Source organism: Bombina bombina, chromosome 1, assembly GCF_027579735.1.
Source record: "Bombina bombina isolate aBomBom1 chromosome 1, aBomBom1.pri, whole genome shotgun sequence".
Classification (NCBI taxonomy): Eukaryota; Metazoa; Chordata; class Amphibia; order Anura; family Bombinatoridae; genus Bombina; species Bombina bombina.
Genome location: NC_069499.1, coordinates 570088937 through 570114166, shown reverse-complemented (window position 1 = coordinate 570114166; position 25230 = coordinate 570088937). Strand labels below are relative to the sequence as shown.

At 36.5% G+C, this 25230-nt stretch overlaps 1 protein-coding gene across 3 annotated transcripts in view; it reads left to right on the top strand.

Moving 5' to 3' along the window:
- ERBB4 (erb-b2 receptor tyrosine kinase 4) overlaps positions 1-19515 on the top strand; it is a 1322334-nt gene extending 1302819 nt beyond the window's left edge. For all 3 annotated transcript variants that reach the window (XM_053698789.1, XM_053698786.1, XM_053698787.1), the window contains 2 exons: positions 5150-5453; positions 6436-19515. In XM_053698789.1, coding sequence (XP_053554764.1) covers positions 5150-5453; positions 6436-6881 — 750 coding nt within the window. In that variant the 3' untranslated portion in view covers positions 6882-19515. The remainder of the gene's footprint in view (positions 1-5149; positions 5454-6435) is intronic.
- Positions 19516-25230: the final 5715 nt, after the last annotated feature.

Here is a 25230-nt window from a genome sequence, read left to right as displayed (position 1 = left end):
AACCCAGGTTGTTCACCAAAAATGGTCCGTCAACTAAACTTACATTCCTGCTTTTCAAATAAAGATACCAAGAGAATGAAGAAAATTTGATAATAGAAGTAAATTGGAAAGTTGCTTAAAAATGCATGCTCTATCTGAATCAAGAAAGAAAAAATTTGGGTTCATATATGGAAATATTAAAGCATTTGCATATAATCATACCTTTACACTGTACACTTATAGGCAGGGCCGCCATCAGGGGGTGACAGGGGTGACTCCTGTCAGGGGCCCAATGGGCCAGGGGGGCCCCATGAGGCAAGAACTAAAAAAAAAAAAAAAAAAAAATTAAATTTTGGCAGCCACCAGTGGGTACTACAGCAGAGTGCTAATTGAGAATGGGAAATGTTATTACAAAGAGTAAAGTATTAGCATTTGAGAGGATATCTGAGTGTGCACTAAATCACTATGCAGTGTGAGACAGACTTGGCACTTTGTTTGTACAGTGTGTGCCTGAGTCAGACAGCAGATCACTTTCATTTGCAGAGGAGGTAGGACTTACTTAGCAAATGTTTTTTATTTCTTTGTGCAATTTCAGATTGTAACTTCAGTGTAGTAGTTTTTGTATGGTGGGACCAGGGGTCCATAAAAACACTTTTTTTTTAGCAGCAGTGTATTTATGATTATTTGACAATGCTGTAGAAATTCTATATTTAAAACCATGTAGAAATGTTTCCTCCTCAATACACAAATGGTAGGTGCTCTTTTGGCAGATATGCTTTATATATATATATATATATATATATATATATATATATATATATATATATATATATATATATATATATATATATATATATATATATATATATATATAACTTTCCAGATTACTGCCCCTTTATGCAAGGACTTTCCAGATGCAAGGAGGCATTTTATCTAAGATTTTTACATCTGCATAGCATGTTATACTCTCAGACTAAGAATGCTCAGTGTTTGAAATGAGCCAGGTTAACTTAAAACTGTTCAGTTTACACTACAGCTGACTTAATTTTGAAATACATACCAACAAGCCTAAATCCTGCATTTAACCAGATCTAATGGTATGAGTACCACAGCTTATGGTTCCACCAAGACCATATAGAGTACAGCATTTTCAAAATCAATAAGTACAGCTGACAGATGGGAACATTTGTACACTATATTTGAAGTGGTGCTCTTGGTTGGGGAAAAATCAAACAAACATATGTCAACCTTTTAAAAGTACTTTTCTTCATCTAGTCATCTACCCAGATCATTAATGTACAATTTTGAATTCACAGAATTTTTTTTGTTAACACATTTACAAATATGATTCTTTAAAAAGTGATCTCTTAATTTCTGCAATTTTTTTTATCATGCATGTCACACACTGTTGATTTAGGGGATGCAAGGTGCATAAATATTTCCTCCTGTGAGTGTTTCTGTGGGTGTCTGTGTTTATGTCTTTGTGCTTTGGTTTGTGTCTATATGAGTGTGTATGTATTTTTTTTTCTGTGGGTCTCTCTGTGAGGATGGGTGTGTATGTCTTTGTGAATTTTCTGTGGATGTCTGTGAGGGTGTGTGCATATGTATTTGAGCTTTTTCTATGGGTGTCTCTGTGAGGGTGTGTGTATGTTTGTCTTTGTGTATTTTCTCTGGATGCCTCTGTGAGGGTGTATGTGTATGTCTGTGTTTTCTGTGGATGTATCTGTGAGGATGTGTGTGTGTGTGTATGTATGTCTGTGTTTTCTGTGGGTGTCTCTGTGAGGGTGTGTGTATGTCTGTGTTTTCTGTGGATGTCTTTGTGAGGGTGTGTGTTTTCTGTGGGTGTGTCTGTGAGGGTGTGTATATGTCTTTGTGTGTTTTCTGTGGATGTCTCAGTGAGGGTGTGTGTATGTATGTCTTTCTGTGTTTTATGTGGTTGTCTCTCTGTGTGTGTATGTCTTTGTGTGTTTTCTGTGGGTGTCTCTCTCTGTGTGTGTGTATATGTCTTTGTGTGTTTTCTGAGGCTGTCTCTGTCAGTGTTTCCTTGGGTGTATGTGCAAGTTTTAGTTTGTGTGTGTGTGTCCATTGTCTGTTCCTTTTTTGGACATTTTGACCTTACTACTGATTATTCACATCTTTCTACATACTTTGAGACTAATGAGACCTTTCCGGAAGTCACCAATCCACCATTTAACCTTTAAATTATTGTTTAGGCAGTCCAGGGCCCTTCCTTTCAGCCACTGCATGCTGTTGTCATCATTTAGTTGCCATCTTCCTTTAAAAAAAGATAATCAGAACCCCATATTTAGTTTTCTAAATCTCCTTTTTTTCCAAAACTGTAGTTTACCTCATTACTTTTCAGGTCAATGTAAACAAGTACTGAGTGTCTGTTTGGGTGTTTTTGTCTGAGTGTGTTTTTTTGCATGTCTGCTAGAGTGTCTATATGTGAATCTTTATGTGTGAGTGTTTCAGTGTATGAGTGTATCTGTGTGTTTGTATGTTACTACCTTTACAACATTTCCAAGTTTAAATAGACACTTAAGAATAAAGTGCATACATTTTAGTCACTTGGTCAAAAATTGCACATGTCAAAGGAGGGGGGGCCCTGATCAATGGTTAAGTCAGGGGCCCCATAATTTCTAGTGTCGGCCCTGCTTATAGGCCATCATTATCACTAATAGCAACTCTGCTTGTACTTTTACTGAGTACATTTCAACCATAACCTCCTATTTCTCAAATTTCTACATGTTTCAGATCAAGGATCAGTATCCTAACAATTTCCTATTGGTTATTTATCAAGAAATGTATCCTACATTATCTTACTAATAATTTACATTGCTGTGTATTTTTCTTCTTTTTACTTCTGCATACATCCTTGGGCTTTTTCCTTTGTAAACATCTTCTTGCTAAGTTTCTTTGTTGGTTTTGGTGTTAGATCAGTCGTAAGATGACATGATACAATTTTTAGGTTACCCATAATTATATATGTGTAAGAGCCTAAAACAGGCATGAGGAAAATACACTTTGCATTATCTCATCCAAGCTACCACTAATATTACATATATGGGTCAAGGAACATCTTAATAAAATATTTTTACTGGGATTCTCAAGTGCGCTAACATGACATGAAGATATTAATATTTCACATTCCAATGTTCTTCTCTTCACATAGCAGAATATGTTCTATTTATTCATCAATACATAATATATATATATATATATATATATATATATATATATATATATATCAAAATTTTAAGTCCTAAGCTAATAGCCAAGCCAAAATGTTACTCGCCACTTATCCCACCTATCACTTGCCCACACCAAACCTACTACCCCGGGAACCTCTTTGCATGTGTTTAGCCATTGTGAAACACCACATTGTATAGTAATTTTTAATATTTGTTATTTTAAACCATAACAAAATAAGAACATTTTCATACAATTATTAAAAATATATCCATTTGGCAGTGTATTGAAGGTAATGTAACATTCACTCACTATCTTTAACTACTTGCCGCAAAGCAATTTCTATTCGCCAATGGCTAGTGGGTGAGTGGAAATTTTGAGCACTGATATATATATATATATTATATATATATAATATAATATATATATATATATATATATATATATATATATATATTATATTATATACACACAGTATATATATGTATACCTATATATACTGTATATACATGATTCTATATAGGTACAGATATATACAGGAATATCTGTTTATAAATACTTAGAACATATTCCTTTATGTGCAGAACATTGGAATGTAAAATATTTACTGTGTAACACTTTATTAAATATGAATATTGCATAAATATACTTTTACATCTACTTGGCTGCAAAAGACTCCAATGCACTTATATATACTGTATGTCTATATGTGTGCACATATGTATTTATGTGTTTGTGTATGTTTGTATCTCAATGTTAAAGCTCTTTGCCTGCCTTTTTTTCTAACACCTGAGACCTATCTTTGAGCCCTTTTAACTTTTTTTTGTGCAATATTTATTTTTTAATAATATTTATTAGATAGTATTATTATAGTATTATTATGAGTATAACTGTACCTTTAAATGTATTTTTGATATATTTTATGACACTTTTCAAGAAACAGTTAACCAGAGCTCTGAGGATGTGCTATCCCGACAAGCATTAACATCAATTCCGCTCAAGCGATCGCAGTTACTTTCAACTTGTAAAATGAGTCCTAAACCCGACATGTGCAAACACCCACAATAAAGCCCTTTTTATTTGTGCATAACTGATAGCAATTCACTTGTAATCTGGCCATTAGTGTGTGTGTGTGTGTGGGGGGGGTTATCAAGTGCTCAGTTTAAAGGGACATTAAACACTTTGAGATGGTAACATAAAATGATAAATTGTATATAATAAAACAACTCTGCAATATACTTTCATTATTTATTTTGTCCTCTTTGCCTGTAATTCCATTCTGAAATTGCGAGCTTTTCAGTTCCTGTTAGAAATGGAAGTGCAGAACACTGTTAAATCCAGCACAACCATTGGCTGCACACTCTAATGACCTATGTATAACTGTACCTAATTGGCCACAGCAGAGAAGGTAACACAAGTTACAACATGGCAGCTCCCAGTGTTTTATAGACACTAAAACTTTACACTTATTTTGTCACTTTTTAAACAACTAATGAAACTTTAAAAAATACATCTACATGTTAGTCATGGACTAATCTTTTCTTTGAATGCATCATGCTATCTAGCATGTATTTAGTGTTTAATGTCCCTTTAAGGAGAGAGGTAAAGAAGAGAAAATGGAATGTTTAAAATAAAGGTAGGACTAAGTACTAGATGAATTTGAATTATTTAAATTTAACTTAGTAATCGTAATTTTTTCCAGTTTGTGGTCTAGAACCACCCCTTCTGGTTGGGAAAAAAAAATATGTTCGTCACCCAATGGAAAAACATCATGGTTTTCTTGTAACTGAATCCTTCTTTTAATCTGAACGATGGTCTGAAAACATAGATTTTGAAGTAGTGAAGTAGTAGGTTTTATATATTGACATTGAATGGTGAAAAAATAGCACTTGTATTATGTTACTGCCCAATACTCCTTTAACAATTATTGAGACATTTGGCATTTGCATGGTACAGGTGATAATGACTTTTTTCTCCACAGAACCAGTTTGTGTACAGGGATGGAGGCTACACCACTCAAGAACAAATGACCTTGCCATACAGGCCTACCAACACTTGTCCCATTCCAGAGGTGCCCACAATACAAGGGGCCTCAGCTGAACTCTTTGAAGAGGTGTGTTGCAATGGTACTCTCCGCAAACAGATCTCAGAAAGAGCACCAGAGGAGAATAGCCTCCAGAGGTACAGCGCTGACCCCACAACCACTTTAATTGCAGAACGCAACCCAAGAGGATGTGTGGGAGAGGGTGGCTACATCACACCTATGAAGGAGAAGCCCAAAACAGGTAAATACTGTGCATATAATCACAATATAGCTCTGTTAATAATTCTGTATGATACTATCTGTATAAAACTATCTACTAGAAACTATCTACTAGAGTTTGACACTGAGAAATATTCCAATATTAATGAGAACATACAAAGGTTAAAACAAAACCTGGTAAACACTACACAACAGGTAAATATATGCATGTTAAACTAGGGATGTTGCCTATTGTGTCCACTAGGTCTCATAGCTGTGTTGTGTAATAAACATGAGGAAATAAAATAATCCTATTGCAGCTTATTGTAATTGCTTAAAGGGACAGTATACTGTAAAATTGTTTTACCTTAATGTGATTCCCATTACTTTTTTTTTACCAACTGCTGAATATAACATGTATGATAATTTGCTTTTTATGGTTTATTTGTATATATTAGCTGATTTTGTGTTTTGAAGCCACAACCTTATAAAATTTGTTGAGCTTGTAGGTATAATCAGATCCCATTACTTTATAACATTATACATGCTTCTTTATCTTATATTTGTCCGTAAACCAAAGACCAATACTTGGAGAGAACAATGGAAAATTGGCCAGAAACTTTCAGAATAGGTGGGGATACCATAGCCTAAATCAACTATTTCAAATGGCAATATAAGGGTAAAGGAAATGCTTGTAAAAAATATAATACACCCCAGCAGGTAAAGTGGATCATTAAGTACAAATTAAAGGGGAGATAATTTTCGAGTAAACTGTCCCTTTAATATATATTTCTGTGTTGAAAGTTTTTTTTTTTTAATGTAGCATTGTAGAAATTACCCACTAGTGGTTTACAAAGTAATCCATTTATATTTTGATAAAGCTTGTGTCTACACCATTTGTTAGCTTATACTTGTGACTTGATTTAGCTGTAAAAAAGTGTTAATTTCTGATCCAAAGTTAACTACCAAGTAGAAATTGTTACATGAATAATACTATTCTCCAACCATTTCATCTTGTTATACAGACTACTTGAGTCCAGTAGAAGAAAATCCTTTTGTGTCACGAAGAAAAAATGGAGATGTTCAAGCTCTGGACAACCCTGAGTACCATAATGGGCCTAGCGGACAACCTAAAACTGAGGATGAATATGTGAATGAGCGTCTGTATCTGAACTCATTCTCTAAGCCAGTGGAAAATGCAGAATACCTAAAAAGCAATGGACTTACCATGCCAGAGAAAGCCAAGAAGTCATTTGATAACCCAGAATATTGGAACCATAGTCTACCACCTAGGAGCACCATCCAGCACCCAGATTATCTGCATGAATACAGCACAAAATATTTTTATAAGCAAAATGGACGCATCCGGCCAGTAGTGGCTGAAAATCCTGAGTACCTGACGGAGTTTACTCTGAAGCCAGGCACTGTCATGCCCCCTCCGCCCTACAGGCATCGGAACACTGTGGTGTAGAATTATCAGTATTATGGAAACTTGGATTTACCCTTTCCAATTCTCTTGGATTACTTAAGACCTCCCTCCCCATTAGCCACCTTTCTTCCTCAGGTGTGCTTCCTCTCCATGCGAGATCAATCCCATCAGAAGGTGTAAGGATGTTCAAGTTTTTTCTATTAGTCATTAGGGAGAGCACATAATGAAACCCTTAAATGCTTCTCAAGTTTTAGTGAACTGGAGCAACAAGGGTTTATAGATTGCAGGACTTAAAATTCCAGTAGAACTAACTGGAATCTGCATGAAGGATGCAATGCAGCAGATGGTAGACTCGTCTTTTAAGTACCCATGCACTTGCAAATATTTTCCTAATAATCTGCAGTGTTTTCCAGCTCAATTCAGTATTTTTTTTTTTGTACAAGTGTTTGATAAAATATTTCCTGTTCTGTACCACCATTAAATACTGAAGGTCACATCTCAGTACAGCAACATAGCTTATAGTCACTTAAGTGAAAAGCTTATTATATACCGTCTGGTGCAGAATTCTGTTTCTAATCATCATCTCTTATCATGTGACATGATGCTTATCTGATGACACCCCACGCAGTTACCAGGAGTAAATCTTGTATATTCTTCTGAGTGAACCACTTCTTCAGCTTCTGTGTGTAAGTGAGAAGAATGCATTTTAAATGTTTTTTATTCAGGGTTGATGACAGAAAAAAATATGTTCTGCATTCAACTATTACTTTAAGTTAAAAAAAAACTGGCTTGAGCTAATCACATTGACAAAGAACATCTTAAATGTGAATTGTGCCATATAATCTGTTTAAATGTACAACCCTTTAGAAGAAGATTGATTTGTTTAACAAACTAGGGGTGGAAATACCTCTAATAGTTCTATGGAACTTGCTTTGGCAACGCAACACATTGTTTTACAATGAAACAACATTCTCTGGGCTCTCAAGAGCTGTTTATTTTTGGATTATGTTACAACCAACAAATGTTTCCAACATTCTCCATTTTTGTAATGTATCAGCCTGGAAGTTCAAAATGCCATCAATTCAAACAAAAGAAACGTATCGGCTCAATCATGAAAGTGACAATAACATCATATGTTTAATTGTTATAATGTTTCAGGTCTAGCATTAATGCCATATTGCAATTCCATGATGGCTCTATAGTTGGAAATCTCCATAAGTCAGACTTGCGGAATAAAATGTTGCATGTCGTAGACTTATTTAGGATAATCCATAAGAAAAGTGGAGCAATCAGAATGTAAAAGCTTGTTAGCCATGGTTGATACCTGAGTTCTATTGACATAGTGTGGCTGCTCTTGGAACAAGCACAGTTGGGGAAAAAAGGATGTAGTCATCAAACAGAGGAATAACATGGAATCCGTATATCATGATGGAAATAACATTAGGTTTGTTTTGTTGAAGATTTACAAAAGCTGGCTCTTTTGGTTGGCTAATTTGGGGGTTCCGCAGGGAAACTGGAAGACTAAATGCAGCAGGAAATGAAGAGTCTACAACAGCCAGTTTTGCACTTAAGATGTTCTCTTTGTTTTAGTTGCTGACTGTTTTACTTTTATTTTTATTGGATTTTGAATGAAGCAATATGGAATTAACCAGCAGAATCAACATATGTACTGTAATGGCTGTGGTTATGATTAATAATGAAATTACCTGCAAAGAAAATAATCTAATAACGTTCTCTTGAGAATAAGCTATAAAGATATTCCTAGTGCTATCAGTTTAAACAAAATAAATCACTAACTAGGTGGTTGAAAAGGTTATGTACGCAAATGAACAGTGTCAGTTACTAAATTGAATTTTCACTTACAGTACAACCTCATGTTACATAGAGCTTTTAAATGTCCAACTGTTACTTTTTACTGGTAGATGTACTATGTCCTATATATGAAGTCCACGGAGGAGTTCTAATAAGGTCAGATCTTCTATTTACATTACAACTAAACTCACACTTCCCTTAAGGGTTCATAACTAGTGATTTATTAGAGGATTTAATTTCTTATTGTTATTTTAAGCATTCTTGCAGATCAAGCTTGCAATACTATGAACAAATGGTGGGTCAGAAATAAAAAAGTCATATTGGTATAATATAGTTAGTTCTTCAGCTAAATGCAGTAGCCCATGATTTGTAAACTCAGGTGCATCATTTTTAAAGTGATGTTATTTCAGAACTAGATCTGGTCTGTTTTTCTTAGACAAAATATTTCTAACTGCAGTGGTTGGAAATGAGATTGTGTTATCTAGATGAGATAGGTGTAATAGTGATGATACCACATCAGATAGAGAAAACTGGAAGTAAGCTTTTAAAAATCTGTTCCTTCAAATATTTGATCATTAAAAGCTTGCATTTCAATCCATCACAGTTTCCACGTATCACTTACCTAGGTGTGCAAGAATATAAGGTCATTCCCAAACAAAATCTTATGACACCATATATTTGTATTGTTGGAAATACCGTCTAGTTTTTGAGAAGCACAGATTTGTAAATACCTCTAATTTCTTTTTAATACTTTTCCTTTTATTTTCTCAATACTGTTTCATATTTTTAAAATTTATTTATAATATTGTATATTTCTGTTGTCTGTATTTGCCATAACCATAATGTCATCTTTGCAGTTATAGGTGGTTTGGATAAACACAGGCACATATTTCCTACAGTATTACAGGTTAGATTATGAATTTCAATACATAAGCTTATCAATGTTGCTGATTAGTGGTCATAAAATTTAGGTTATTGTGGTTAAGCAGACGAATAATATACTGCCAACTATATTATCATGCAAGGGCCTACAATGCATCGCTGGAGATGTGGTATTCAGATAGATATCTCAAGTGTTTTGGTTGCAATAATCGATTATGCATAAAGTAACGGAACAGTCAAATAATAAATAAGGGAATTTGCAAAGGATTGTAAAACTGCACAAACATTGTCATCATGATTATAAATAAGCTTTGAATCATGTGTATGGACTGAAAGAGTGGCATTCACTTGTTGGGTATAAAAGTTGCAAGTCAAAGTATATCAGACATCTGGGTGGAAAAAAATGTAATCTCCAACAGTGGATGGTATTCAAGTTATGAACATACCAAGAAAGACAAAATACTGTATTACCAAATGTGGTCATCAACCTCATTATCTCTGTGTAAGAAGTATTCTACATAAATACTGTCAGCTGCTTCGCTCCGTTCATGCTCTAGAATGTTTTGGACTGAGAGAGATTGCCAAATTCTCAATGTGTGGGCTACTGTGGGTGATTGGATCAGTTCTTAGAGAAGATGCTGTGCTCAGGATTTAATGCCAAAAATGAAAATTCCCAGGAGAGATATAGATGGACAGAAAAGCATTCATGGGAAGAATACACATTCAGGAACACTGGGGTAAATATTTTTTGGCAAGTTGTGACTAACTGGTGACAAAACACCTATGATCTTCCTCCAGGCAACAGAACAGTTGAAATGGGGATATTTAAAGCTGACTTGTACCTTGATGATCACAGTGTAAATTTCAGAATCTGTTATGGTAGATGCATCCTCGGTTCTGATGGTATGATGAAATAATGTAGCATTTATTAGCACTGCTGTAATATGGGTCGATTATTATTACTCCCTCTTCTGCTGGAGAACAGAAAAAGGTGTGAGCCACTCCAACAGTAAAGGGACTACATGAAGCAGCTGTGTAAAAGAAGGGCAGGTATTTATGTATGCACACTTCAACAAAAAGGACGAGGTAGTGTAGGAATATCCCTAGACAAACAGAAGGATATACAACCATTGCATCTTGAAGGCTTCCAATGAATTCTAGCACACAGGTGACTTTAAAAAAAAAAGATATATTTTTGTTCAATTCAAAAACATAATGGCACAAATACAGGCATCTAATGCATACCATGCACATGAATGTGCATCATCTGCATTGGTTGAATGGAAAATGGCCATACAGCCACTAAGTAAACCTATAGACCTAGTCGTGGTTGGCAGCTTAACAGCCATTTTCTAACTTATGTGCTACTAAAATGTTTCAGTTCTCCTGGCTGCAGAGCATTGAAGTAAAATATCACGTTATATAAAGTTCAAATACAAAGGAATGGCCATGTTAAAAGTAACATGCTTTATTAACTCTAAGCAAGATTCTAGGATCTTGTTTCAGACAAAAGGGATAACAACATACTCCAATAAACATTCCAGTTTATTTAATATTTAACTATAGAATAAAAAATAGAATTATATTGTCATTTAGCGTTTATTTGCTGAAAACACTTGGTATAAAATAAGCCAAACATTAGATACACATTTTTTCCTGTAAGCTGCTAAAAAAAAGTTTGTAAATATTAACTTTCTGAAATTAAAATGTAAACATTTAAAATGAATACTTTTTATTGGCACTGTATGTATCAGACTTGTGTTATTTTTAAGGGTTATATGCAAATATTTCATTAATAACAATGCTCTGCAAATGAACAGTGTTGCATGTGTCAAAATTACCAGAATATTTTCACTTCTCCAAAGATTAATTCATAAACTTGGAAACATTAATTTTTCTTTTGATGGCTGTTTTTAAAAATGCATAATGAGACTGTAGAATTGAATCATTTTTAATGTAATCACAGCATTGTTTCACATTTAAATTTATACAAATGTTTAAAACCTTGAGAAAGAAAGGCTTGTCATTACATTTCCAGCAAGTATACAGAAGAAATGTTTAGTATGATTTACCATTTTAATATTCTAGATTTCTAGTTTTTTTGGGGATATTTAAACACCTGTGAATTTATCTTTGACCTTTCATTTCTGTGCAGAAATATGGTCTTTATTTTCACCTCCCTGAGAAAACTGTAGCTTGGCATTAAGTAAATTGTTTCCAAGTTGTAGTAACATGTATCTTATCAATTATTCAGTATATCCTCCTCCAGAGCCTATGCCAAGTCTAGTAAATAATTATTTTAACTTGGATACATTTGATGCAGGTTTCTCTGAGCAGCTAAGATTAATTCAGCTATAAACCACAAATGGCACTACAACTTAGAGAATGATGATATTTTAAAATAAATTGATATAAATCATTATTTTAAATACATGATTTAACAGCTTTACTCTTTCTCCCATTAAAGAGAAACAGAAGGGGGGGTTATATTTTATGTAGTTTAAAGAGACACTGTTACTCCTAAAAACACATTTTGTATGTAGAACAATAAACTGCCTATGGGCATTTGTTCTATGTATGAATTACAAGTTAAACTGTTTTCTACCTCCCAGTATTTGTATTTCACAAATTAAGACACTGTTATGAATGCAAATTGATTAATTAAAATGATTGAATTGATGGCATTATGAGTGGAAAAGTAAATACTTGCAACAAAACCTACCCACAAAGTTTTTTTTCGGTGAGTGATGCAGGTCAACTTGCATAAGCTGTAATTTTGTACTGGTATTTTAAGTCATTTAAGATGCCAGCGGACTAAATCAACCATAGGGAGAGAGCTCAGCAGACAGGATAGGGATCATATAGACAGCATTCCCTATATGGTGTGTGGGGTACAATGTAGTCATTTAAAGGGACAGTCTACACCAGAATTTTTATTGTTTTAAAAGATAGATAATCCCTTTATTACCCATTCCCCAGTTTTGCATAACCAACACAGTTATAATAATATACTTTTAACCTCTGTGATTATCTTGTATCTAAGCCTCTGCAAACTGCCCCCTTATTTTAGTTCTTTTGACAGACTTGCAGTTTAGCCAATCAGTGCCTGTTCCCAGATAACTTCACGTGCACGAGCACAGTGTTATCTATATGAAATACGTGAACTAACACCCTCTAGTGGTGAAAAACTGTTAAAATGCATTCTGAAAAGAGGTGGCCTTCAAGGTCTAAGAAATTAGCATATGAACCTCCTAGGTTAAGCTTTCAACTAAGAATACAAATGGAACAAAGCAACATTGGTGATAAAAGTAATTTGGAAAATTGTTTAAAATGACATGCCCTATCTGAATCATAAAAGTTTATTTTGGCCTAGACTGTCCCTTTAATACCACAGAACATTATTCTCAAAATAGCATTTTGGATTTTTTTGGAGCTGTTGTGGGTTTTCTGTTGCCAGAATCAAGTTCCATATTTAATATCCATAGGCAGGAATCATTCTAGTATTTTCTCCTTGTTTGTGTATTTATATTTTAAAAGGCTTAAAACTCACAGGTGTTACCTCTCATTAACTCTTATAGACAGCCCAGTATACACAATGGAATATAAGTAGTGTATTTTAACATGATTTGAAAAGCTAGGCAGGTGCCCGTTTCAGTAATGTAGCCCATAGATAGCTGCCTATTTCCCCTAATGACAGATTTGGATATATACAAGTTATGTCTGTACATTGACTTGAAAAACAGAATTATTTTGTGAAATTAAGGGAGGGTGGAATTGAAAAATAAACCATTTTCTAAATGTTAGATCACTTCTTTTTCAAACAAGCGAAATAATTTGTAGTATTTTTAAATCTGTTCTTTTAAATGCATGAAAGAAAACTGTTCTTTTTATGTCCCTAAGCTTGTCTGTCTTCTGGTACTGTGATACATGCACAGAGCACTGCCAGGGGATGAAAAAAAAAAAATACTGAACGGTATGATTAAACAAATACTCATACCAAAAAATTTACTCAGTGTTATTCACTTTATAGCAGGATTCCCTTTGTATATAGGACAGAGAAAAAGAAAGAAAAGCCCTGTTAAATGTCTTAAACTATACATAATTCCACCCTATCAAGGTCAGCTAAAGTCCTTTTATTGATCTGTAAAGGACATGCTCAAAACTAAACTTCCATGATTAACAAAGTATGTGCAATTAAAAAAAATAAAAATTTCCAATTTAATTTTATTATCAAATGCATCTCTCTTGTTATCCTTTTTTAAAGCGTATCACCTTGACATTACACTGAATTAGACTTAGAAGTGTGCACGTGTTTTGAGCACTATAACAGGATATGCTATGTTATGCTTGTAACATTGGTATCAAAATAGTACTCAAGGAGCATGCACGCCTTTTAGCCTATTTAGATAGCTGTTGTAGAAAGGAAATAATGAACAAAGGATACTAATAGAGTTACATTTGCTAATAGAAGTACACTGGATTTTTTCTATCTTTTACATTCTTTGGGGCCGATTTATCAACTTGTGGGCGACATGATTCACTGTAGCAAATCATGTCCACCTGACATCGATAAATGCCGTCAGCATACACTGTCGGCATTTATAATTGCACAAGCATTGTACCGCCTCCTGCACACTCGCGGCCAATTGGCCGCTAGCAGGCGGTGTCAATCATCCGGATCGGATTGGGATGATTGCAGTCTGCCACCTCTTATGACCGCTGCTTCTTAACTCTTGTTTCCGGTGAGCCAGAAACATCGGGGGTAGATTGCACATCTGCTGCTTGGTAAATCTACCCCTTTGTCTGAATTATGGAAGTTTAGTTGTGACTTCCATTTTCCTTGGTGGCCTTTAGGAAGTAAATCATTTTTAAAATCTTATTTTTGTTCTTAAGAAACCCAACAAACAAAACTGTTTAACTGTCCCTCAGTTGATAACATGCATACATACCTAACTGCCCCTCAGTTGATAACATGCATACATACCTAACTGCCCTTCAGTTGATAACATGCATACATACCTAACTGCCCCTCAGTTGATAACATGCATACATACCTAACTGCCCCTCAGTTGATAACATGCATACATACCTAACTGCCCCTCAGTTGATAACATGCATACATACCTAACTGCCCTTCAGTTGATAACATGCATACATACCTAACTGCCCCTCAGTTGATAACATGCATACATACCTAACTGCCCCTCAGTTGATAACATGCATACATACCTAACTGCCCTTCAGTTGATAACATGCATACATACCTAACTGCCCTTCAGTTGATAACATGCATACATACCTAACTGCCCTTCATTTGATAACATGCATACATACCTAACTGCCCTTCAGTTGATAACATGCATACATACCTAACTGCCCCTCAGTTGATAACATGCATACATACCTAACTGCCCTTCAGTTGATAACATGCATACATACCTAACTGCCCCTCAGTTGATAACATGCATACATACCTAACTGCCCCTCAGTTGATAACATGCATACATACCTAACTGCCCCTCAGTTGATAACATGCATACATACCTAAATGTCCCTCAGTTGATAACATGCATACATACCTAACTGCCCTTCAGTTGATAACATGCATACATACCTAACTGCCCCTCAGTTGATAACATGCATACATACCTAACTGTCCCTTAGTTGATAACATGCATACATACCTAACTGCCCTTCAGTTGATAACATGCATACATACCTAACTGCCCTTCAGTTGATAACATGCATACATACCTAACTGCCCTTCAGTTGATAACATGCATACATACCTAACTGCCCCTCAGTTGATAACATGCATACATACCTAACTGTCCCTCAGTTGATAACATGCATACATACCTAACTGCCCTTCAGTTGATAACATGCATACATACCTAACTGCCCTTCAGTTGATAACATGCATACATACCTAACTGTCCCTCAGTTGATAACATGCATACATACCTAACTGCCCCTCAGTTGATAACATGCATACATACCTAACTGTCCCTCAGTTGATAACATGCATACATACCTAACTGCCTTTCAGTTGATAACATGCATACATACCTAACTGCCCTTCAGTTGATAACATGCATACATACCTAACTGCCCTTCAGTTGATAACATGCATACATACCTAACTGCCCTTCAGTTGATAACATGCATACATACCTAACTGCCCCTCAGTTGATAACATGCATACATACCTAACTGCCCTTCAGTTGATAACATGCATGCATACCTAACTGTCCCTCAGTTGATAACATGCATACATACCTAACTGCCTTTCAGTTGATAACATGCATACATACCTAACTGTCCCTCAGTTGATAACATGCATACATACCTAACTGCCCCTCAGTTGATAACATGCATACATACCTAACTGTCCCTCAGTTGATAACATGCATACATACCTAACTGCCTTTCAGTTGATAACATGCATACATACCTAACTGCCCTTCAGTTGATAACATGCATACATACCTAACTGCCCTTCAGTTGATAACATGCATACATACCTAACTGCCCTTCAGTTGATAACATGCATACATACCTAACTGCCTTTCAGTTGATAACATGCATACATACCTAACTGTCCCTCAGTTGATAACATGCATACATACCTAACTGCCCTTCAGTTGATAACATGCAGACATACCTAACTGCCTTTCAGTTGATAACATGCATACATACCTAACTGCCCTTCAGTTGATAACATGCATACATACCTAACTGCCTTTCAGTTGATAACATGCATACATACCTAACTGCCTTTCAGTTGATAACATGCATACATACCTAACTGCCATTCACAGCCTAGAGAAACAAAATATAACTGTATGTTACTATGAAAATGTGAATAGTATTTTTCTAGATTGTCAGATGTAGCCAGATGAATTTGTACATAAGGGCGGGCATTTCTCATCTACAAGACAACTTCCTTTGGATTTTTGCTGCTCTTCTGAGTTTATTTGTATATAATTGTGGACAGCTGCTGGGTTTAAGTTTCTGTATAAGGAAATTTTATGTTCATGTTTGATCATTTTTTTTTAAACATTGCTTGTGATTTGTTTGCTGTTGCTTGCATTATCCCTGCCTTCTCTTTGACTAGGTCTCTCACCCTTTTTAGCAACTTTTTTCTTCTTCTCAGAATCCCTGTTTTGTTTGCATATTTCAAAATGAAGGACTGTTCCCATGTGTTAGCATGTTTAACCTCTTCTCTACTGGACTGACTTGCTTCTCAAAGCATCATTGTGGTAGAGAAGGGGTTACAAAGGTTTTGTTGACTACATTATAGAGTATTATTTCTACAAATCCTATTATTTATCTTGTAATTCTATGGGAGGGTAATTTTGAATTAATGTTGTACGTGTTCAAGTGATTTTTGATCCATTGCTGATGTATTGTGAGTGCATTTTATCTCAGCTTGTGTTACCGACTAATCTTACCTTTTTTTAACATATGTTAGATAGGGAGAGTCCCTCAGAGCTCCTGTGTAGTGTTTTAATTCACATGTGTCTGATAATGGGCAGTTTTCTCTATTTATGACCAGAAAGGGGCACCTTTGCTATGAGTTAGCCATTCAGTATGCTGACTGTGCCTCCTTTTCAAACACACATGGCTATTATAAGACTATACTCTTGGGTAACCTAGGGGGGTAACCTAGGGGGTGTCTAAACCTAAGGCCAGTTTTTTTTCAGGGTTTTTTTTCAGCCTATGCGAGTTAATTTCATAACAATGGCCCAACTTTGTCCAAGCAATGACATTCTGAAATCCTAACCATTTTGTGGGCATTGAGGAACCTCTTTAAGATAAATTAAAAAAAAACAATTATTTGGGGACATTGCTGCTTTTGCCCTTAATCAGATATATGATGTATTATGCTTTAACATCTATACTGCAAAATAAGGTTGCAAGACTTAATTTGTTTAACACAACCCTGTCTAGCAGCCAAAGGGTTAAAAGTCTTCTACTTCCTACTCCGTAAGCAGTCATTGGCCTTTCCAGCATACCCAGATCTCAATGGGACTTTAAGCACCTTTTGCTTTTGTGCAAAAATGTCTCTTTATCCAACATTCCCTAGAGATGCTAAAAAGCAAAATCTGTAACCTAGTTATTCTCAATACTGCTAATTGCCTGAATCAGCTATTTGATTTCCAAGGTTTGCACAATGCAGAATTTGCTTTTTGGCTTCTCTAGAGGGTCAAACATAAGTTTACACAAAACCAATGCTTAATGTCCTTTTAACTGCGCAACCAGTTCACTAACATTTTGTAGATACATGGTCAGTTGTAAATCAGCTGCAGAACAAGGGAACTGGTGAATTTGGAGAGGCTTGTAAAGTTTTGGAGGTAACAAAGGCCGCTGCCCACTGAGGTCATCTTCAGTATAGATGGCCAGTAAGACCATCTCTATTTTTCTTGCAGTATTGGAATGGTTTTCTAAGTCATGGTTTTCTGGTTAAATGCCCTTGCTCTATTTCGGGTAGGTATTGTCAAGTGGCAACTTTTATTCTATGTTTCAAATTATTGGGGTTACATATCGAATTAGAGAATATAATAAAGTAGTTTGCACCTAGGAATTTATATGCAGTTTGCTGAAATTACAAAATCAGCTTCCAACTCAGGCCTCAGACCCCTATAATTTTGTATGTCTGGATTGTTATACATTGCACAATAATTTAACCTCTCTGGAGCTAAGCAGTTAAACTCACTAACAGGAATGGACAACACAAGTGATTACCTGATTCCCGCAGCGGGTCCTATATTTAAAAACCTATTAACATACTAGTCCCCCTAAGCAGAGCTCTAATGCGAAATTTAATTTTTAGTTTCTAATAATTATTTTCTTTATCTGAATCTTTTTTCCTCCAAATAGAATAGTGAAGCAAAACAATACACTTGTGTGACCTTGCTTTATTTTTTTTTATATATTTTTTTGTCATAGTTTGTCATAGTTTGCACAATATTTCCTACCAGCCATTGCAGTAGTGCAATTGTTATACTATTTCCTCCTATTGTAAGGCCCTATAAAATGCATTATGATTTGAAAATCAATGTGAGATAAGTCTAAAATATTGTAAAATTATTTATAGTAGCCAAAAATAAGTTCTAAAATGTGTATCACACTTCTAAATCGTTTAAGGCATGTTTTAAAAGGAAAACATGTATGGTCTAAAATCTAGAAAATATTATTTTTATATTGCCATACAGGCAATCCACAGCGCCACCTAGTTTCCCAAACTGTCTTTACTGTATCTGGTACAACTTGCAACACTTAATTTTGTGTTCATTTCTAAAAGGACAACGAGGCAATACATTAGGTTTAATAGACCACTTCCAACTAACTGATTATAAATGTTTGCTGCTAATAAAAATTAGAATATACATTTAGCATGAACAATATAGTCAGAGAGAAGCTGTATTTCACCAAAACAATAAAGACAAAATGCAGCATTCTTACAAGCTGGGTAGAAAAATACCAACTCAAACATAGCAAAGGTGGTCTGTATGATAATTTAACCTACTATCCTTCACATAACTTGCTTTATATGCAAATAAGAATACATAATGTTAATATTGTGGGATCTATAGCCATCTATAGCCTGCAATGTTAAAAAAAAAAAAACTCACAAGATTTGTACACTCATTAAACTGCTAGATGAAGCTGCAAAGACCCCAATAATTTCAAATAAAAGAATGAAACATTGTCAACTGTGAGGGGATAATCTGAACTCACTGGGTCTTCCAGATAATATGTAACAGCTCTGGGCTCCAAAAATAAACTTTTTTTTTTATTTTGGTTATTTCTTTTTTCTTTTTGTAAAGATGTCATTTTTTTTGCTTTAGCTTCTTTCCTCCCTCATCATCCCAGCTGAACAATTTGAAACATGTTCCGCATTTTTGTTAAACAAATCTGTCAGAAATATATTTTTAATTTAATATAAATGCAATTCAATAAAATATGGTACAAAGATTGTTGTCTCTGGATGATTCTTTATAAGGCGGATAAACATTTGGATTCCATAGTACGGATGATACGACCTGTATGCATGCAGTGCAGTGTACGCCTGTACTATAGTTGCATAACATATAACACAAGAAATCTAGAGAGAGATACAATATGTCATACACAGTGTCCCACTAGTGGGGTATATGTTTTTTTGTGCATAGTTGTCCAATCTTTTTAAACAAGGTGCCACATGGAATTGTTTTTGCTTACATGACTATCCATACATTAAAAATGGTATATTATTATAGTAAAAGCTATAACTGTTTCAGCTATCAATGCATACAACATACAGAGCACCTGCATTCAGACACAGTGTGAGCCAGAGGTGTGCAGGAACGCATGTCACATGAGCACATGTTCCATGTCATGAGCACAGTAAGATCTGTGTACAGATGGCTCAATTTCCCAATTTTTCTTTTTCTTTTTAATCTGGGTTAATCTCTTGAAGCCCCATAGCTTCACCAGTTCCTCACTACAACTAAGTTATTTTCTTAAACGGCACTTTATATGATAGACCAGACAAATTTCTCATCAGATGTGGTAAAATAATATGAGTAAAGGCCACCCAGACCTGGATCACATTAGAAACTATTAGGCCCAGAAGTCTTATGGTGCATTGCTGCTCATTGGTCTCTCTGCTGTATGTTTTTAATTCAGAGGATCTACTGAAGACAGATGAGTGAGTTTCGTTAAAAAGCTTTATAGAATAATATTGAGACAAGTGAAGCTGGAGGGATTAGAGCGGCTAAGAGAGCCTTTAGTTAATGTTGCCTATTGTTTACCTCCAAAAATTTCCCAGAGGCTTTCCAGGACTGGGAGGTAAGAGAGACTTTTAAATGCCACAACCAGAGGTGGGTCACAGATTGTGTGGGCTGTGGGTGGACCTGGGGTTTGCACTGGAAACTGGGACATTTGCCCTGAAGAGGAAGCTGCGAGAGGGACAGCAGGGCAGTGTTCCTAGTATATGAGAATCCTGCATTATGACAATTGCAAACACATTTGGTAATCATGACCGGGACACATTCTTACTACACAGCAGTTTATCTTGCAGATCTTACATGAATAATCCTTACTGAAATCTGTAAGAAAGGAGATAAACCAGGAGTTGCTATGAGATTTGCCCCTTATTATCTAATGAAGCTTACTGGATAGTTGCAACTAGCAGGGGAGTGTCAGGTTTTAATAAAAAATACAAATCAAATTGAAATATTTTCAGCTTATTTTTACTTCTACTTCACTTCTATGTTAGTTGTGAATTCATAGACAACCTTACCAGTATACAAATGGCAAGATAAATCAGTGAGATCTGCTGGAGTAAATCGATAGAGAATACTATGAGAGCTGCAAGAGAACCTCAAAAACACAGTCATATCCCTTTTACATGAAAACAAAAATGTAACAATTTAACACACCGCTATACACAAACTACAAAAAAAGTCTAAACTGATTTAAACACAAAGTAAAAAGTGTCAAAGTATTAGAATATTTCAGAGGCCAAAATTTACTTAACAGTATCACCAGCCTTTTTGGCAACCTTTTCAGAATCTCTCCCACTAACAGCCTCTCTAGTTCATCTGTTGTTCTATTATTACTATAATCATTATCTATTATTATAATCATTATCTTTATCATTGTTATTATCATGTGTATGGATCCCACTCACTAAAGCTTTCCCAGCTCTCCATTATTAGTAAGTGAGCTTTACTGGCCAATTTTCACAGCGCTTTCCATTCTCTCAAAGGGAAAGTAAAGACATTTTTTCATCGGCATTGCAACATACCTGCATAGTTTATTTTTATAATACAGTGGGCATAAAGGAAATCAGAAACTGTACCACCTGCTGTAATGTAGGATAGCAGAGAGCGCTCGTGTGCTTTTGCTTATGCTGTTCGCCTAACTAGAATATGTAAATCCAGTTCTGCACAGTAAGCAGTGCCACAACTTATAGAATCTTAATATATATATATTGTAGGCTTGTGCAAAATGTAAGCAGAAGCGCACAAGCATGCTCTGATATCCTGCAGCTTCTACATCTTCGACCTCTCTAGCCACTTTAGCTTCAGTAGTCCCTATACTATTATATTGTAGCTGGCTATCTCTGCAAAATTCAGCAGTAGATTAATCCAGCCACTTCTGATTCACTAAAGCCCACTCATTTTAGCCATATAAGTATATATATATATATTTAAGACAGAGACTGCTATAAAATACAATAGGCAAGGCTTTTATCAGGGCATAGATGAGACCCTTTTCCATTCAGCTCTTCTATCAGCTATTTGCCCATATCAGACATTATATTAAACCCCAAAGATCTACATCATCTCTGTCAGTAAACTACCAAAATCAAGTCCCAAGGCACTGCAGCCTGTCAGCCATATACCACATATACCATATACCATCATTTATATGCTGTATCAGAACTTGCAGCCCCTCTGTCAGCCATGTGCCAAAACCTGGCCTCAGATAAGACCCTCAGATGCTGAAACTGCCCTGTCAGCCATGTGCCAAAACCTGGCCTCAGATAAGACCCTCAGATGCTGAAACTGCCCTGTCAGCCATGTGCCAAAGCTGGCCTCAGATAAGACCCTCAGATGCTGAAACTGCCCTGTCAGCCATGTGCCAAAGCTGGCCTCAGACAAGACCCTCAGATGCTGAAACTGCCCTGTCAGCCATGTGCCAAAGCTGGCCTCAGACAAGACCCTCAGATGCTGAAACTGCCCTGTCAGCCATGTGCCAAAGCTGGCCTCAGACAAGACCCTCAGATGCTGAAACTGCCCTGTCAGCCATGTACCAAAGCTGGCCTCAAATAAGACCCTCAGATGCTGAAACTGCCCTGTCAGCCATGTGCCAAAGCTGGCCTCAGAAAAGACCCTTAGATGCTGAAACTGCTCTGTCAGCCATGTGCCAAACCCGGCATCAGACAAGACCCTCAGATGCTGAAACTGCCCTGTCAGCCATGTGCCAAAGCCGGCCTCAGACAAGACCCTTAGATGCTGAAACTGCCCTGTCAGCCATGTGCCAAAGCTGGCCTCAGACAAGACCCTCAGATGCTGAAACTGCCCTGTCAGCCATGTGCAAAAGCCGGCCTCAGACAAGACCCTTAGATGCTGAAACTGCTCTGTCAGCCATGTGCCAAAGCCGGCCTCAGACAAGACCCTCAGATGCTGAAACTGCTCTGTCAACCATGTGCCAAAGCCGGCCTCAGACAAGACCCTTAGATGCTGAAACTGCTCTGTCAGCCATGTGCCAAAGCCGGCCTCAGACAAGACCCTCAGATGCTGAAACTGCCCTGTCAGCCATGTGCCAAAGCTGGCCTCAGACAAGACCCTCAGATGCTGAAACTGCCCTGTCAGCCATGTGTCAAAGCTGGCCTCAGACAAGACCCTCAGATGCTGAAACTGCTCTGTCAGCGATGTGCCAAAGCTGGCCTCAGACAAGACCCTCAGATGCTGAAACTGCTCTGTCAGTGATGTGCCAAAGCTGGCCTCAGACAAGACCCTCAGATGCTGAAACTGCTCTGTCAGCCATGTGCCAAACCCGGCATCAGACAAGACCCTCAGATGCTGAAACTGCTCTGTCAGCCATGTGCCAAACCCGGCATCAGACAAGACCCTCAGATGCTGAAACTGCTCTGTCAGCCATGTGCCAAAGCCGGCCTCAGACCAGGAAAAGCCACACACAAGCTGTCACTACCTTGCTGTAAGAGCCCACCTTATTGCAGTGCACTAGAAAAAAAGAAACAAAACAAAAAAAATAAATTAAAAACTGAAAACTTATTGAAATACTGGACATGTAGAAGCTAGTGACATGTGACACCCATAAAGCTGGGAGATCTTCAATCTGATATCACTCTAAGATGGTGAGTTGCTGCTCTGTGGATCTACCCTAATAAAACAAGCACTGATAGGCCAGGATTGTATCAGATTGTACCAAACTGGTTGCTCTGTCTCTCTGATAACATTTCAATTCCTGTATGTTTAGTATTTCTCAGTCACATGAGTCCACCTAAATAACGTCCGGAATATTAAACCCCACCCATTATTGTGTACCACTCGGCTTCACCCCATATTCCCAGTCCCAGGTTAAATGCAAGAATTAATTTAGCAGAGGTAAACTAACCATTGTCATTAATAAATATGCCTAATGATTCTTATGTTACTCTTTGAAACCAATTTGCTAAACCAGAAGGTAATTATATTCACTAAGACTTTCTCTAGGTTTCCCATTATCACCAGTTAATGTTATTCCCCCAGGTACTTCACTAAATATACCAACACAGGGTCAAGTTAAGCTATAAAGATATAGATAGCTTTTAGTACATTTTACCAACCATCATTCAAGTGCATCTTCAGACCTACATACAGTCAAATACTTCTGGTATTTGCAGCAGTCCCCCTTTGACCCATTTTTTTATAATAAAATATTTATTGTCAACTGCAAATCTACACAAGTTTTTTTGTGCAGTACCATTCAATTCTGCTTCTAATAATACCACCTAATTGTGTTCACTCAGCCAGGCATTATTCATGAAAAATAGAATCTGAACTTGCACTGTAGGTACTAGGTATGTATAAATAAATATATATATACACACACACACACACACAAGAAAACTCATGGCACATATTACAAATCTCAATGCCTTATCTCTATTTTTCTTTATAACTCTGCGCTATCTGCAATTTTCTACACTATTGTGTAAGACAAACATAAATAGGATATTTATCATGAAGAAAATCCCAATTATTTCTAGGGGGAATGTAAGACAAAAACAAACATAAGAAAACATATAAACCCCTTATTATTATTATTATTATTATTATACTTTATTTATGAAGCGCCATCATATTCCGCAGCGCTGTCCATGGATACAGATCATTTAAATAAAACAATAGTATAAAACTTCTAAGACTAAGAGACAGGACAGAATTTACAAACACATACAGGAGGAATCGAGGGCCCTATTCCCATGGGAACTTACAATCTAGAAGGGTAGGAGGTTGAGAAACAGGAGGTGAGGACTGAAAGATTGAGAAAGATGTTAATGCAGAGTTAGAGGAGGGAAATGTTGTTAGGTAAAAGGAATATTATTGAGTAGGGTGGTAGGCTTCTCTGAACAGAAAAGTCTTCAGAGAGCATTTAAAGGAAGAAAGATTTGGGCAAAGCCTGACAGCATGAGGGAGAGTGTTCCAGAGGGTAGGTGCTGCATGACAGAAGCCCTGCAGTCTAGCATGAGAGGAGGAGATAGTCGCAGAAGCAAGGAGCAGGTCATTGTTGGATCTTAGTGGGCGGGCTGGAGTATACTTGTTGATTAGAGAGGATAGGTAGAAGGGAGCGGAGTTGGTGAGCGCTTTGTATGCAAGGGTGAGAATTTTGAATTTAACTCTGCTGTGTATGGGGAGCCAATGAAGGGACTCGCAGAGAGGTGCAGCAGATACAGAGCGACGGGAAAGGTGGATCAGCCTGGCAGAGGCATTTAGGATGGATTGAAGGGGAGAGAGGTGGGAAAGAGGAAGGCCAGCGAGTAGGTTATTGCAGTAGTCAAGTCGTGAAATAACAAGGCAGTGGATTATTTGCTTTGTGGTGTCAGCGCTCAGAAAAGGTCGAATCTTGGAAATGTTGCGTAGATAGTTGCGGCAGGATGTAGAAAGCGTTTGGATATGGGGGGTGAAGGATAGAT